Raw genomic sequence first — 18,797 nt, 5'->3', positions numbered from 1 at the left:
CGATTCCTTCCACTGTACTGTGAGTTTCTCAAAAGCAGCAACATTATTTTACTCAAGTAGTACTATGATTGAATGAATATATGCTATATTGTAAATTCTGATTTAACTAAAGGTATTTTGTTTGGAGGATTTCCTTTGTTAATCATGAATTAGGAAGGAAAGAAGTGATAAAAGAATGAATGTTCAAGATGAAGCAACTTCATGTGTAAAGCTATTTTAAATACATAAAAATATGTATGTTCTAATAAATTTTTAATACATTTCATTAAATGCAAGACATGTAGACATATGTGCCAAGATCCCTTTCCTTTATTTTCTTCTGCTTTTCACTTTTCACATGCTAACAATTTTGTTCATTTTTGTTTATTACTCTTTTGGTTTGACTCATGCTTAGCATAATGAAAATACTTTATAATATAGAAAATGTCTGGCAGAAAGGAATATACTAGGCCAACAATCAAATCCATCTGTTTAGTTGTAAGTCCCAGACACTAGGGAAAAACATTTTGTTTCTGTAATCCTCATTTAAGCAGTTTAAACCACTGTAGGGGATTATAAGTGTACTATTTTCCAGATCAATTATTGTTCAGTTATGTTCAAAAAGAATTTGAATTTTAAAAACTTACAAAAAACTGATGGTGACTGATAAACCTCATCTAACTTCCAGGTTAATTGGCTAAAGTCACTTAATTAAAAGTCATCTAACTTCCAGGTTAATTGGCTAAAGTCACTTAATTGAAATTATTTAAATTACAATGCCTTATTATAAAGATTAATCATATATGCACATACATGGATAAATTGCTAGATTTTGTTTCAAATGTCAACACTTTTTTTGTGAAACAGGTGGCATATGAATTTATTTTTATGTTGAAGAATCTCTGTTAGTAGGAACAAAGCGCTGGTGCCATTCTTTAACATTAGGAAACTGACCACAATACACAGATGCACTAAAGGGAATTCAACCATCACTTGGAGGCTTAGAAAACATGACCTTTACGTGGTCTGTCTATCACCCAGCCTCTAAAACTTAAAGTCATAAAACATTCCCCAGCTTCAAGTTCCTTATTTTAAAATTGATAGACTCTTCACTACATAATCTCAAAAGTCACACACCAATATTTTTTTATTCTATTTCACTCCTATATATATACAGTGAAAATCTGTAATTTTTCAGAACATTTATCTTTGAAAAAGAAGAAACAGACATGTTTAATATTAGTGGGCAGAATATTTTTTTCATTGGAAAAAACTACTTTAGATTTGTATGGGACTCCTATAGAAAAACATTGGCACTATTTATTAAATGTTATCAGAACACCTAAAAGCCCTTTCATTTTCTACTTAAATTATATTCAAATACAACAATAAAAATAAAACAAATGAGACATTCTGTTTATTATCTTAATCTTCCAAATTTGTATTTATTTTGACAATAACTTATCTTGCAAGTGGTAGTAGCTGCATTATAAATCTACAATTAAGTGAGAATATGATGGTCCCTGAGAAAAGGAAAATAATTTATTTTGAGAAAGTCATTTGTATCCTACTGATTTATTTTTGTTATTTTTGCTTCAACTTCTCAAATGTACAATTCCTTTCTCTTCTTTTAAACTGTTTTTGACATCATGCTATCTATATAATTCCTATTTTTTATTTTGAATTAAGTATCATCTTTATCTTTATACTTAATAAATAAACTATACTAATAAAATAAATTTCATCAGTTTTTGTTTTGGTTATTAAAACTAATGTGTGCTCATGTGTGCGTGTGTGTGTTCCATTTTGAGAACATGGCACATCTCACCATTGACAGTAGATCCATTTACATGGGTATTAGAATATATAATCAATCACTTGCTAAGGGATTTTATATAGATCTAGATAATGTTAAAACACAGTGTGTTATTTGTGACATTTCTCTCACTGGACCAGGAGTTGGGAAACCTGTATTCTAGTCCCACAAGACATGGAACAAGTTGTTTAACTTCTCTATACATTCCTAAGAGATTCATTCATTTACCCGTAAGTATTTAGGTGTAGAATTTAGAGCAAAGGAAGCAGAAAAGACTAATTAATCAGAATTCTCGAATTCTCAATTCTATCTCAAAGATTAAAATGTTTTTAGAGATTCTAAAAGTATTTTACTATGTTCAGAGGAAAAGTTTTGTTTGTTTGAAAGTAAATTGTGGCTCCATGTCACAGGCCTAAAGGCACTAAAATTTAACACTTTTTTTCTACATCCTGTACTGGCAGAACTCTTCTTCAGAACATATTTAGCATGGAAGCGGCTATTTGGTCACTCCATCCATATTATCCTTAGAAGAAGAAATATCAAGAAACTACACTGATGCCAGGAAAAACTAGGTAGTATTCTTGTGGTGTCTGCTTTACTATCTTTCATATAAGAGTTACCACTGGATACAAATTTCTGAGAAAAGAATATTTGCTTTATAAATGTTGCTATAGTATAATTTTAGAAAATGATTAAGGTATGCTGCAAGTAAATCATATTTCTGAACTACATAGTAAAAAAAGGTATAATAGAAAATTCAACAGCATATTAGTAAGTGGTTCATGAGTCTTTGTGAAAAATATTTTATTTTAGAATATGTTAAAATAAAAGAAATAATACTGGCCTTCATTTGATGAGAAAATTAGTGGTGCAATGAAATATGTTCAACAGCACTGCAAATTCATTTGTAAAGACATATATTAGGGATATGCAAGATCCAAAATATTCTCAAATTTAAAATGAAAGACCAATTAATTTTAAAAGAAATGGTGTATATTCAATTTTATAATTACCTAAAATCTAATGTTTCTGCCTTTTAAAAATCACTAGAGATAAGTAATATGGTTTAGACACTCCAGTATTTTTTTAAGTCCTAAACGTCTACTTATGCTACCCTGCTAGTTTGTGGCTAGCACTTACTCTTGCATATTGAATATGTAAGTATAAAATTTATATGACACCCTATTTTTAGTTGAAAGAAAATTTACAATTATACATTGCACCATATACTTAAATTCTAAAATAAATTCTAAGAATCAGGACATGGCAAAAGTTCAGTAAATGTTAGTTATTTTATTATTATTTATAATTTTAAGATCTAGTCAGTTTCAGATGTCATTCCAATTGGGGATGCACTATACTAAAATTTTTCAACTACTTTGTGTTATGTCTTTTTCACTGTGTAGGGATGTTATACAAATTCATAAACTCTCCCTGGATTTCCAACTTAAATTTTATTTTTTATATAAAGTTATAAACCTCCCCAAATTCTTTGGTCAAGACAGTAAATTTAGTATAAATGTATAGAAACACACACACACACACACACACACATATATAATCATATTAGTTTATATGAACACATGTGTCGTTATTCAGCATACTTTAAGGTGTTCTTGTAACAGGCCCATTTGCAGTTTTACAAAAGAGGATTCTAAGGTTATAACATCTCAAAGTTGTAACAAGACCAGCCTAGACCCCAAATCTTTGAAATCTTACTTTTCAACCACTTCAGACTAAGGAATAAGTCTAAAATTTTTACTTGGAAAACTGAACAGAGTTGCAAGTGTGAAAAGGAGACATCATATTTTATAAAATCAATTTGTTAATTTTCACAGGTCTTCTAGATTGAATTAATTTTGTTATTTTTTATTTAAGAGACAGTAGATGCTAATGAATAAAGATGCTAAATTCTGTATGTGGGCTTTCTTCCCTTCCAGAAATGGAACAACTTCAGAAATCCATAACACTTACGTAGGTACCAGCAGATGCACCAGCAATGCTTGGCGTAACAGGTCTTACAGTTATGGTGTGCAGTAAAATGTCAGGATTATAAGAAAAATGTGGAATTTTATATATTCTCTTTAGGGATTCTTATAATTGGCATATTAAAAGTCACCATATGGGAAGAGTTACCATTGGTATGGTTCACGAATACTTTCAACACTTTTAAAACTGTCTCAGTCATCAATTTAATGAAATTTCAATCCTCATTTTCTGACAGCTTCAAATGAACTATTTTTAATCATCTTTAGTCCTGCAGTTAAATATTAAGATCCACTCAATTCAATCATTTTCTTATGTCCTTTTTTGTTTTGATAGCTCATATTTTTTGAATGGTAATTATTTCATGCTTGTTTTATTTTAATTTCTGTTCTCTTTTCACTAATTAATTTTACCAAATATAATTTTACTATAAAGTGTAACATGAAAAATGATAATACTCAATTTTTCTTTTTTTTTATGATTAGAATGACTCTCACTTTCACATGAATGCCTTAGAGAACATGAAGATTAGGCAAAACTTCTCAAATGACCTCAAGAACAAAAATATACCTGCAAGTTTATAATGTTTTCTAATTCAAAATAAATGAGGTAATTTTATGTCACATATTTGTTTTATGCACAATGTCACAGATCACTTATCTACAATGTAATGCCTTCCAATACGAGACTAATTGGGAAAGAAGCCAACTGCTTGAATAAGAGTGACCACGGTTCATGAGTATCATGACTGACGGCAGTGGAATATATTCTTCCATTACAAATTTAAGAACACTGAATAATTTTAAATATAACATCCAGAAAATGTTATTACTTTAATAAGTAACAATATTCCTTCATCCTTCAGATTTCAGATTACTATATTTTATCCAAGTTTTTCATGAAGGCTTGGTATCACTACCTGGATTGTTTTAAATAAGCATAGATGGACTCTGACAGTGTATCTGATACAGGGTTATGCTGCTAAATTCATGGCTATTGAAGACAGCAAAGCACTCTCATCATAATCCATCTATGTTTTCCTCATAGCCCAACTATATTGTCCACACGCCTTTCCAGACCTATTCTCCTCCTTGTTCTTTGTACAGAGGTTGATCTGCGTAGGCTACATCCTGCTACACAAACTGTGGCATTACACTAGCAGCACTGGCATCACCTAGGAACTTGTTAGAAAAGCAGATTATCAAGCCCCATCCCAGACTTAATGAATTAAAAATTACAGTTTAACAAGACCACTACGTGATTCTTATGAACATTTAAGTTGAGATGCTCTAGACTCTATGAACAGACTCTCTGATCCTCCGGAGAATTCCAGCAGGAGGATGGAGGGAGGGAGGAAAGTAAGATCGGGATTATCCTGCAGGGTCCCTCCCATTATGTTGACTGGAAATGTGCCCTTAACTGAAGGCTACCAGTCCTTTCATGCCAGACATATACATTTCTCTCTGTCCAACATCTCTCCCCTCCCTTATCCCAGTTGGTTGGAAAGGTGACAGCCCAGCTGCTACTACCCTAGCTGCATGATCCCTTGTGGTTCCTTTACATCAGCTCATTTAGAAATAATCCCTTTGTAAGTAAACCTTCCTTGAATTAGCCCATGTTCAACTGTTTCCCAAAGGACACTAATTGATATACCACTGGCACAAGAAAATCATTAGAAATTTGATTTTTCAGATACTATATTAAACATCATCTCTTAAGTTGTCTATAATGACTCACATACTTAAACAGATAATATCTAAGTAGAAATAGGGATGGTTGTTGCTCATCATTCTACCATTGGTTGCTTACTTGTTTCCTAGGGAATATTTTGAAATCTAGATCACACATCTTATGTTCTTTTCTAGCAATTATCTCCTCAAGAAGCATAGGAATTCACAAGGAGAGAGGAGATAGTGAGTTGGCTGTCTTGAGGTTGGAGAGTAATTGAAACAAGGGTAAAACTGGCAAGGAAAAAAAAAATGTGGGACTAACAGAAACCCAAGATAAACTGGATGTTGCACATTATTTTAGTAACAACTTAAACATGAGATCTATATGAACAGAGCTAAATACAGCTGTATATATCAGTTGTTTCCATAATTCTCTATCAATATTGCATTAGACTATATATTTTATTTCTAAGGAAATAAGCTATGTAAGAAATTTAAAACTCTGTGCTGATCGTTTCCTTAATTTGTTCACCTATCTTTACCCAATAAAATTTTTATGTAACTATAGCATATTTTCTTCTTGTAAAGACTCAAGAAGGGGACAGTATCATTTATTGGTTGTGTGTCTAAAGCATAGGTACTCTGCCTACTGTCTTATTTAAACCACAAAATAGCCACTCAAAATGAGATTATTTCCCTCCTTTCTGTAGATTGCCCAATACATATACTACTAAAATATATTCACTCATTTGACTTTGAACTACACCCATTCTAGCAACTACACCACCACCTGACTATGAATAACAGCATGCCATATATCCAATCAGAACTCCCAAGTGTATGCCCTGGGAAATCACAAATAGATTGGATTAGTATACCCTATCCTCATTTTTTTTAATGCAATGCTAATAATAGATAAATTTAAGTAGTCAATAAGATCTGATTTTAAGCATGGTTTACTTTAGTATGGAGCAGAACCAGCTTCATTAACTGAATTTAATACTGAATACTGAATAACATTAATTGTTAACTGATAGTGCCAGACATAATCCCATGGCGTGAAGCTTCTTAAAGGCTTATTTTAAAAGTATAAACAGATGAATAAAAAGGTGTAGCAAAAGTCAACTGCTAGATGAAACTCAAATTACCATACAGTCTTTTTAGTAAATCAACTTTGGCTGCATTTCTTTCTAATAGTAAAGTTCAGGAGAGCTGATGATCACTGCCACCCCCCACGAACACCCTTCTCCGGATGTAAGCCAACTAAATGAAAATTTTCTAACTTCTCTGGACTCTGGATAAAATCAATTTAGAAATTTCTCACACTTTAATCTCATTTGGTATTATTAAGAAATGCCATTTGAAGACTATTTTAAACAACAAACAATCAAACATCAACACTAAAAAACAATAGTCCATGATTTAGAATACAAATGACGATTACATATGAAGAGAAAAATATACCGTATGATCTACCCAAACTTAACACCATGCTGCTCTGCCATATATGAAAGTTCTTCTCTTCCTAAAATTGTAAAGCTTAATTATGTGATTTCACTCCGTGCACAGCAGGGTAGCCATATGCTCTAGAAAACTACATGCAAGGGAAGCAGCTTGTTGCAAAAGTGGGTGAAAATACCCTGAAATAAGTCCGAACAAGATAAAAATGTCTCTAATATAGGACCATTTTTTCATTCTCCAAAAGGCAGAGGAGTCCACTTTGGCACCAGCTTTGAGCACAAATAGGAAGTCTAGCCCCTTCAAAATATTTTAACAAGTAAAAAAGATATTAAAAGTCACAAAGCTCACATTGTGATCATCTCATTCACAGGCAAAATAATTAGCTCTGATAACCATTTGGGGAAATCAGTTACACATAAAACCATTGCCATCTCTGTCCTTTAAAGTTAAGACTCCCCTTTTAAGCTCTACATATTATTATTATTTCCCCTTGTTTGCTCATTCTGTAAAAAATGAGAAATAATATGTTAATATAAAGAATAAGCTATCAAAATGTCTGATTAATGATTATTGGTGGGCATAACAGTGGGGTAGAAAATCTGAAAAAATACAATTTATGAAATAAGATCACTGTTACAAGATGATGGCTGCAGTTAATGCTAAAAGATATACGCTTCCTAAGATTTACTTAAAGGAAAACAAAAACACTGGGTCATCAGAAGTTGTTAAAATCTCTGCAAAGGAATAATTCAAAAGCACGCCTTAAGAAGTAGCACTAAATAAAACTGTTAAAATGATTATTTGCAGATACGTCATTTGTGAAAAAAATAATTTTCACTGCTTGATATTGTCATAAAGATCCTCAGGCATTTGGAGTATTTTTATCCAATACCTTTTAAGATTGCATAAATCTGTTACCGAGTACATTCTAACATATTATTTTTTCTCTTCTTTCTCCCTAAAAATAACGTATTCAATAAAATGTAAAAGAATTAGAAATATAAAAACATATTTACTGTTATGAATGTTTTCACAATTTCACAAATGTGATGAAATGTGAAAATGAAATATGAAGATGATATTCAATAAATAATTATGTATTTAAATCATAAATTGATACATTTCTGGACATGTATTTTTAAGTTGCTACAAATATCAACATTAACACAATTTTCCACAAAATAATATGATTAAGAAAAAAGTCAAGAGAACAGTGAAAAAAACAACAAAAAAGGACAAGATATTGATAAAGAACGCAATAGTCAATATTTATATGTAGTATACCCATCTAAAGGTTAACAGTTCCCTATCTGTTAAATATGTGTTTACTTTAACAATGTCAAAGTTCTTACATAAAAGGCTAAGAGTTCATTTAATAAATGAAAGTATCTTACAAAAATCATATGTAATTAAATTTTAAAATGTCATAAATTTTCTATTCTGTTATTATGCTAAACATGCATGAAAATCAATACATCAGTTACTCTCATAAAGGACATGGGAATTCAAGCAGGCAAGTGCAATTTCGTCATTTATATAAAATAGAAGATAATGCTTATTTATTCAATCATGAAAATTTTTGATTTGGCAATCAATTTTTTATCCTTATTTTCATTATGTTTTGTTCCTGTCTATCAGACTTTCAAAGATTTGAAACATGGTAAATAAAGGGAAAGTAAAACCTTGTTTTTTCTGTTATTCAATAACACACTTTAAAAATATCATTTTAAGGTGTAGATTTAGGGTAAAAATTAAAAGTAATAAATGAGTTAAAATCTGACTTGGGAATGCTTTTATCATTTATTCATACATTAATTGATTTTTTTCCAGTAAAATCATAACTAATGTAATCTGCTCAGTCGTTCCTAAGGGTTGACAGAATTAATTACTGTCATTAAGGTTGATCTGGAAAATCCATCTGCCCTAAAATATCCTTTCCACTCATTAATTTCCCACCATTAGAGTCATTCTTACAGAATTAAAGTTTAGCTTTTACTATATTATCTGAGATAGTTTATCAACATTGTGATTCTTCTAGTGGAGAACAAGATCTCATGGAGAATGGATGGAGATCAGGTACTGTTTGGTAGGTACTGCTCTCTCTCCATAATAATCCTCATGTAAGTTTTTGCTATTCAGTATATCAGCAGAACCTGCAGTCTGTTAGAAATGCAGAATTTCAGATCTCATCCCAATCCCATCAAGTCACAACCTGAATCTGAGTAAGACTGCAAGGTGATTGTGTTTACACTGAAGTTTGAGAAGCATAGTCTAAGACTTAGACTCTAAAATCTCTATCAATCATTAATTGCACCTCCGTATACATTACTAATTTGTCTGCCTGTTCCTACCTACTTAAAATTTATGTAATTTCTTGCTAAAATGATATCTTATAAAAAGTTACATTAGATAATATAGAGCCTACCTACCAATGGCTTCCTGTCTCATTTACATTAAAATAAAACTCTTTACCTAGGCCTCAGAGCCTATATGGTCTAGTTCCTGCCTGTTTCCCATCTGATCTGCACTTTCTTTCTTGTCCACTGAACTCCAGGCACCTCAGGCTTTCTTTTTTGCAAGAAAAACTCAAGCTCTTTCTAGCTAGTTGTTTTCTCTGACATCTCTGCTACCATCAGGTAATTATTCATTTATTTGCTTGTCCTTTTCTCCCTATTTGAATATAAACTCAAAAAGCAGTGTTCATTTTGTTCAATGTTGTATAATAAGGAACTAGAAGAAAATATGACCTGCAAGCAGTCAGTGAACTTTTGTTGAAGAAAGAAACAAATAAAGACAGCAATAAGGAAGGAAAGAAGTAAGGAAGAGAAGGAGAGGAAGGAAGAAAGGAAGGATGGATGGATAAAAAGAAGGAAAGGAGGAGGAAGGGAAGGAGAAATAAAAAGGAGAAAAGAAACAGAATGAAAGAAAGAAAAGGAAAAATAGAGACAGAAAAAAATAAAGAAAAGAAAGGAAAGGAAGAAAGGAGGGAGGAGAGGGGAGGGGACAGAAAGGAAGAGGAGGGGAGGAGAGGGAAGGGAAGGAAAGGGGATGGAGGGAGGGAGGGAAGGAAGGAAAGTCTTGAAGAAAATAACTCTGTAGTTTTGTACACTACCTAAAAGGCAATCTAGAGTTGGATCCTCAAATGGAGAGCTTTTGGAATTTAAGGCAAATGTGTGGCAATGGTCCTGTGAAAAATGTTTATGTGTCTAAGTTTCCATTTACTGGGATAAGGAGAGTGACAATCTAACTTTTTTGATGGTAGTGTCAGCCACTTCTATGGTTGTTTTAACACTAGCTTTACAATGAGATAACCATAAAGATAAGTCCACGTCAATTCAAACATCAAGAGAAAATAGATGATGATGATAAATACATTAATTAATATACAAGATCTCTGGATAGATTCATATACACTTTGGATTATAAGGGACAGTGACAGTCATATAATTTCAACACTCTTTGATGTTTAATGCTTTCTAAATACCCAATTTGTCCATCAAGCTATGCTTGAATACCTTATTAGTGATTTAGGAATTTACTGTTTTCTGAAGCACACATTCTATATTTGAACAAAATTCAAGGCTAGAAAGGTCTTCTCTATTATATATTTTGTACCTTCCTGTGTTTTCATACACTAAGTTCTACAACCTATGGCAGAACAGGTTTGGTCTCTCCTACATATAACATATTACATCACATGTTTAAAGACAGCTATAACTCATCCTCACTCACATATCATGCTGCAGCAATTCTTTCTCTTAGAATTGACCAATAATTTTTCTCTATTATCTTATCTCTACAAATTTTCCTTTGAAAATAGAGACCATATCTTAAATTTCTTTTGAATTTATCATACGTTTAAGCAGAGATAATATGTTCAATAAATCCTGATACCTGATGGACATATATCTGTATCCACAAAGACTTAAGTAACCACCCATAAACTAACTTCCTCACTGTGATATTGCTTATGAAGATTAATAAAAAATGTTTCAATTTACAAATTTATACTCTATAAAGTATTAACAGAAATTTTGAAAACAGTACTAGTTGCTTGCAAATTGTTGAAAAGATTTAAAATATATAGCTACATGTGGCCAAATAGCCTATTAATGACAGGCACATACTAGGCACCCAAGAACTGCTACTTCCACACAATAGAGTTTTTGTCATATTATGGTCCAGTGTTTTAAACAAAATTTTTACATATCACTTCTGAAATACTGACTTTTGAAATAAACTGTAGTTAGTGTAGATGTAAGTCTGATAGTATATTGTTTTCCCTTTTTTGTTGGGCAATCTAAAAGTTCAGATGAGGGCTTCCCTGGTGGCGCAGTGGTTGAGAGTCCGCCTGCCGATGCAGGGGACACGGGTTCGTGCCCCGGTCGGGGAAGATCCCACATGCCACGGAGCGGCTGGGCCCGTGAGCCATGGCCGCTGAGCCTGCGCGTCCGGAGCCTGTGCTCCGCAACGGGAGAGACCACCGCAGTGAGAGGCCCGCGTACCACAAAAAAAAAAAGTTCAGATGAGCTTACTTGAAAAACTATTGCTTAAGATAAAATTTTTAAAAATTCCTGCTTTTGTCTGAATTAAAATTGCTGACCTAAAATGAATAATTTATGCTGAATTAACTACTCTTACCTTAAAGCTGAAAACAATAAAAAGTTCTACTTGCAAACTGGTAAATTAAAATAGGTTTTCTTTTATGCTGCCGTTATGGGGGGGCTCTACATCATATTCAATTTCAGTTAAACATAATTTCATGTTACTTTATAAACTAAGCTAAAACCCTGCTTGATCCTATTAATATGATCATTAGCTATTACACATACTATGGAAGAATTGACTACACTATGTCAAAACAAGTAGCGGCAATGACTATAAATGCTTATGACACATATTTGACTCCACAAGATGATACAGTCATCTAAATTTCTGCTAAGAAGAACAATAAAAGAGATCTTATAATTATTATAATTGTATATGGGAACTTTTCCAGAAGAATATATTCACATTTTTACATGAAAATAGCAACTACCATGGCTGCTCATTAACAGCTGACAGAACTTGTCTACATATTGAAAAAAAAGAAATACCATTCCACCACAATATATAAGAAAAACAATGTTTAAAAAACTTACCTAGAGTAAAACACATTTTAATGACTATTGTTTTAATAGTATAACCTCTTAGTATAATAGTATAAACCTCCTGAGGAAGAAAACCCAACTATGGTTGTCATCTATATTACTTTAACCTTAATATCACCTAATAAAAGGATTTGCATTAGGCCCTTTTGAACCATGAGTAAATGGAAGGATGAATGAATACTAGTTTAGCAATATGAAGACTGGGTTTTCATATGGGCTCTTCCAGACCACAATTTCCTGTATAAAAATAATGCTGTTGTAGTAGATGATCTGAAAGTGACCATTTAAAAAGATATAATCCTAGAAATTCAGGACTCTTTACTTATAATTTTGTAATAATATTACATATGTCCCGCTATTATAAGTCAACTTTGAATTGAAATCTCTTAGGGCTATAATAATAAACTATGGGGTTTAGAGATTGCTGAAAAAGGTATTTTAGGTAAATATTAAGAAATAATTTCAAAAAGAAATCATAAAGCAATAAACTATTCTGATAAAATTTAAAATATCATTAGATATTATGTTATCTAATTTAAACATCTGTATAATCAATAAGCTAAAAATATCAATTGTTTTTAGGTTTATTTATATGACTGTAAATACTCCTTTAAGCAAAGTTGAATACTTTATTTATTTTGGTATAGGTTCATCATATTTCTATTCAGCACTATCTACTCAAAGCATTTTTTATACATCTTAGCAATATAAACACAATTTACTAGTTTGAAACTTTTGTTCATCTCTCAATAATTTGTACAAATATCTTCTGTGCAGCCTTCCTTGACTTCTACACTTAGAGGTAGTCAGTCCCTCTCCTTTCTTCAATAACATTTCGAAACAACTGCTATGGCAGTGTTTCTCGTAATAAGCTTGTAATTACTCTTTTTTTTTAAGTTATATAGACTACATCATAGCACAGCCTGCTTTGTTCATTTTTATATCTCTACTATACAGCACAATATCATGTACATAGCAAGAGTTAAAATGTATTTGGTGAATAATAAAAATAATAACAATTACTACTTGTTAAACATAAGCCAGCAACTGTGCTAAATTTTTTTCACATAACTACCTATGAGGTAGGTATTCTCAGTTACTAAGAAATTGCAGGTTTGAGAGTTGAAGTTATTGCTCAAGATCATATAGTTAATAAGGGACAGAGTATAAACTCAGCCTAGCTCTCTGACCTCAAAACTAACCAGCAACGGTGGACAATTTGGTTTTTCCTTTCCATTGGGAGAAAATACTTGAAATTTTTTGTCATTTGTACCTAATACTGTGTTTAATCCTCACTATAACCCTAATGTAATACTGTGATACTATTTTACTGATAGGGAAATTCAACTCTAATAGTTCACATTACCTGCAAAGAGTCCCACACATAGGAGGTGACAAAAGTGGACTAAAATCCAGTCAATAAAGCTGAATTTTCATTTTGAAGTCTACTGGGCACTAATAAAGGAAACTGTAGTGTTAATACACTGTTTTTAAAGAAGAGCTAAGTCAACATTATTTATCAGTATTTTTCTCTTTTACTTGTTTATATTTCAACGTTAAAGAACCTTTTTAAATGGAGAAAAACAGAAAGGGTTTTCTTTTACTAAGAACAAATAGAAAGTGAAAAAAAACTTTTAAGAGGATAACTTAAGTTGAATTACTGATGTTTTAACTATAGTACTATAGGAAAAATTAATTGGAACAGTACCCTCTTGGGATTGAAAATGTCTTTGATAAATATTCCAAGTTTTTTTTCAAATTATTTATTAATTGTGCAGATTTTATAATTAACTAGTGATTTAAGGTTTAATTAATCATAAATTAATACATAGATTTTTGAATCTACACACTCACAAGTACCAAATACTATGAACAATTTCAGTGTCTTTGTTTTCTTTGTTTTCATAGTGGTAATAGTGTAAACTGTAAGCACTTTACCTCAAGTTACTGAGAATAGACAAATTAGGAATTAGTAATGATCAAAAGACATCATAAAAATGAAAGTTTCATAAATGAAACTTTCAAAAAATGAAAGTTTAATTGCAGTGTGAATAGAGAAACATGATGAAAAATGCCAAATTATCACAGTACAAAACTGTACACACTTGTAGACATAAAAACAAACCTATGCTATTACAATCTCTATCGTATATATGCTTTAGATGGTAATTAATTTCAGTAAAATAATATCCATTGTATTAAATTAATATTTATTCATATGAAATTTATTGAATTTATAGCTTATGTTCATTTATAAATTTTCTTTGATTTTATAAATGTGAAAAGGGCGTAAGCAAGGCATTTATATCTAGTTTTATTTTGTGAATTTTAAAGTGGTAATATAATAAAAAAGCAATATTTTATTTTAAGTACATGAGAATACTTTTGCCTTTCAAAGTAATTAAAAACACTGCTTTCTATAACTGTAACAAAATAGCTATCTTTAATACTGAAATATATGGATACTTGATTATATTGAAGAATATAATTTTAAGCCTTTAAGTCATTTGAGTGAATACTCTAGCTGGTGAAACTGTAAACATTTATTCATCAATTTACTAAATATTATCTAAATATGTCTATGGGTCAGAAGTTGTTCTAGGCACTGGGAATGCAGCCTGAACAAGACCCATCCACTCCTTACCTTACAGAACTTAAAGTCGCTAGTTACAACAATTTAAGCTAAATCTTGGAAAGAGAATTAGAATGATTTGGTTGAAAGGAAGAAAGAATAGCTTATGGGAGTGGCTTGAGGTAAAAAAGAACATGGTATGTTTGACAAACTAAAAGAAATTCTTTTTGGCCAAAAAAATAAAGAATGACTGTGAGAGAGACGAATTTGGAGATATAGGCAAAAAGCCAGATCACAGAGGTTCCCATGGGTCATCATCAAGTCTCGGCTTTTTTCCCAAGATCACTGGAAAAACAGTGGAAGCTTTAAAGCAGTGGAGTGAAGTGACTAGATTTTCATTTTTAAAAGGTAATTCTGACTACATTGTGCAGAATGGAATAGACAAACAAGAATTATTTTTTCTCTAAAATATCTAGAAAAATTAAGCAAGTTAGTTTTGTATTATTTTTACTGACTCATCTAAAATGTCAATTAAAGGACTCACTGCCTACATGCATCCTGTAACTCCTTTAGTGCTCTGCTCAGCCATGAGCTTTACAAAATCTTCCTTGTCCCACCAGGATGGATTTCTCTATGTTCTCCACTCTATCTCACTCTCTCGAAAGAAGGGACCATGTAATATTTATCCTTATTTCGCACAGAACAGAGCTCAGTGGGCATTTCAGACATGCTGGCTGAACTGAAATTATTCTTAAAAAGAATACTGTTTTCATGTCAGCCAATCCTAATTTAGAAATTTGGTCCTGCTTAAAGTCTTTGAGGACTGTTTTATATCTGAAAATATAGCTGTATATTGAGGTTTTTAAAAAGCATAATAGATATAGGATAACAGGTTTCCTTTACTTCTAACATTGACAATTTTTTTTCCCCAAATGTTAATAGTTTGTGTGTCAAATATAATAGGTAATGAGCCAACTAAAATCACTGAAATAGCAGGTTACTGAAGAAGAGTCAGAAGGACCAATTTTAATTAAAATAAAGATTTGATGAAAGTATAATAATTTAGGTCACTAAAAAAATGATGAATATAACATTCAAAATGTTTTCTGTAAACATAATTTAAACATCAATGATTAAAAATATTTATGACCAAGGTAGATGGCAGCATTGAATGAATATCATATCCATAAACACTATTTTAGAAAGAATATATGTGAAACAGGTCTAAATGTTCTGAATGCTGTAAAACAGCACTGGGAGATTATGACAACACTTGAGAAAATTTGAGCACTGATTTGGAATTTACCAAGGATGTAATCTTGATGCTTAATTGAAATTTAGCTGAATGTACTTCAAATTTTAAATTTTCAAATCACATTATTTAATCTAAAAATTGACAACTACTTATTCCTTTTTCAATCTGAATTATTTATTCAAGTTCTACAAAATATTTAATTTGTAGCATCAGAGTTTCTCAAATCACTTGATGGCAAACTTTGGCTGAAGCGGCATTTGTATCATTAGTTGATAAATAATAAACTTATGTCCGAAAATTACCTGCCTCTTTTTCAGTGGGTAATAGAATGAATACAGGAAAGTTTGTTAATGTTAATTAGCTCATGCAAATTTCTGAAGAGAGTGAGAATACTAAATTGAAGGGCTTTTTTCTTAATCGATATTTCATTAATATTTACACATTTTTTGTTTCCCAGTAATAAGAAAATCTACTTGATTAAGCAAATCATAAATTTGATAATGATCCCTATATTCACATGAGTGGAAATATTCATGGTAGGAGAGTGAATAGAGAACCAAGATGATATCATTTTAATCCTTTAAAGGAGACTATCACATGCTAAAAATTCATTTTATTTTTTATTTTTTTTGGCCATGCCACGCGGCTTGCAGGATCTCAGTTCCCCGACCAGGGATTGAACCCATGACCCCTGCAGTGGAAGCACGGAGCCCTAACCACTGGACCACCAGGGAATTCCCAAGAATTCATTTTAGAAAGCTTCTTATTAAAGAGAATCAAAGTAAGTACTTTCAGTATGAATTCTGATGGAAATGAGCTCCTGAGATATTTCTGTATGATTTTCAATCAATTTATGTAAAGATGTCATGATTTTTCTCCTTAGTGTGTACTAAGCATTTGAATGGTTTTCTATTACTTATATTTGGAGAATATATGATTATGAGTTGGAAATAGAGCTGGAGTAGATATTTTGTTCTCCAAATATTAATGTGCAATTAATTAATATTTCCACTGATGCATATATCAATATATATTTGTTAGTTTTTGATACTACACTATTTTTTTCCTAAACTGTTCAATGAAACCTGCTACCAAGAAACAGAAAATTGCTACACTTCCTAATTTTGTAAAACATAGGCTTATATTAATTGATTAGAAAATTACCAATATATGATTTGGCTCTGTGGTATTTTTATCTCTAAAAATTAAAGTAGGAAGTTAAGCAATATTAAATTTGGAGTCATAATATCAATGAATACCTGTTACCTTTTCAAAATGAGAAATCTGTTCTCAGTGCAATCATATGGGTCAGGCAATAGGTAATTCAGAAACAGTAGAATAAGCTATATAAAATAATCACCAGACATAATGTTTTCTTTTTTCCCAATCAAATTATCTATTTTCTCAATAATAAATTAACATTTGTGTAAAAAATTTTTCATGCAAATATGAAAATTACTACATAGGATAAATCATCAATCAGTAAATATGTGTACTTATTAATAGAAAAATGGCTTTTTTATTTTCATGTTATCTCAATACCATAAGTGGTATATAATAAGCAATGGGTATTTAGTACTTATTTTTACTATCTTTTATGCATTATTTTCTTTCTATTTTTACTCCCTCCTCCCTCCAACATTTGCACTGCATTTTGATTTGTTTTTTTTTCTAATTTTTGTACTTTCAAATTATTCAGGTTCTGACTGTTACTGTCTATATTTTTCAGCTACTTTGAACTCTTTCTTTCACTTCCTACATCTTGGCTCTGTTTGAGCTCATTCTCTAATTAGAATCATTACCAAAATATAGCTTTGGCTGTAACTAAATGGGCACAAGTAAAATAACATCCAATACCTCTATGAGTAACAACTGCAAGCTCTTTAGTTCTTTCTATCTGTTCAGCATTTCTTGGTCTTCTCCTTGTACTTTGTATATCTGCTTGATGAGGAGAGAGCTCGTCCTTGGATGTGTTGGGGTCCAGACCTGAATTTCTGATATTCTTTACTTGCACTCGCTGTTCCTCGGAAAGTCTATGGATGGTGACAGCTGTAACACTGGATACAGTAACATCTGCAGATGTGCTAGCAACAGCAATAGCACCAGTGGTAGTCCTGTTATGCTCCTCTAACTCACCAGTGGAGGTAGTGTGGGTCAATGGAGAAGAACCTGTGGGACACAGTAGCACTAGATGCTAACTTTTTCTTTTAAATTTTGTTTTTTTTTCTGATAAGTTTAATAAATTATATTCCCTCTATCATCTTAAGTATTATCAAACATGAAAAGGCAAAACACAAATACACCACTAAAATGTGAAGTAACCAGATCTGATGTTTGGTCTATATCAATCAACCTATGAATGGATATTATACACAAATATACCACATTTTAATTGTAACACATTAGGGAGAAAAAGGTGAAACAGTAAACCCTTTACATGGCCCTGAATCAATCTTATTCATTATTTATCTACAGATGTTTTTTAGCAACAAATGCCTGGCAAGTGACAAGTTTTGACAGAATGGGTAACTATGTAACCACACTTTTCTCAGAAGTATGCTTTGAATAGTCTGTGCCATATCACTTCATGATTTCTGGGAAAAATATCAAATTTTTCTATTTTAAGACAAAAAAGTGAAGAAAGGAGAATTTAAAAATCAAAGCCAAATTGAAAACAAAATGATTTTAAAAAATGAAGCTCTGAAAAACTACTCTATGTAAATGTCTATCTTAACCTCATTTGCCAGAAAGCAGTCAACATGATAAAATATTCAATGTCGTGAGCTATACATACTTTAGAATTTACCAGGTTGTTTTGGAAGTTGGGTAATATTTTTCAGAGTTTTAAAGTAAAACTTGAGATTAACCAATTTTCAACTAGTTAAAATTAAATTGTTTTATTTAGAAA

The 18,797-nt window shown here is 31.5% G+C and overlaps 1 protein-coding gene across 1 annotated transcript in view; it reads right to left on the bottom strand.

Annotated features, from left to right (window-relative positions):
* LOC137210719 (CUB and sushi domain-containing protein 3) overlaps window positions 1–18,797 on the bottom strand; it is a 705,705-nt gene that overhangs the window by 665,291 nt on the left and 21,617 nt on the right. Inside the window, exon 2 of the mRNA XM_067712783.1 lies at window positions 17,747–18,058. Within this exon, the coding sequence (XP_067568884.1) occupies window positions 17,747–18,058 (312 nt within the window). The remainder of the gene's footprint in view (window positions 1–17,746; window positions 18,059–18,797) is intronic.

The sequence above is a fragment of the Pseudorca crassidens genome, chromosome 17 (genome assembly GCF_039906515.1).
Source record: "Pseudorca crassidens isolate mPseCra1 chromosome 17, mPseCra1.hap1, whole genome shotgun sequence".
NCBI lineage: Eukaryota > Metazoa > Chordata > Mammalia > Artiodactyla > Delphinidae > Pseudorca > Pseudorca crassidens.
The sequence above is the reverse complement of the archived record's forward strand: the minus strand, read 5'-3'. Positions and strand labels throughout refer to the sequence as shown.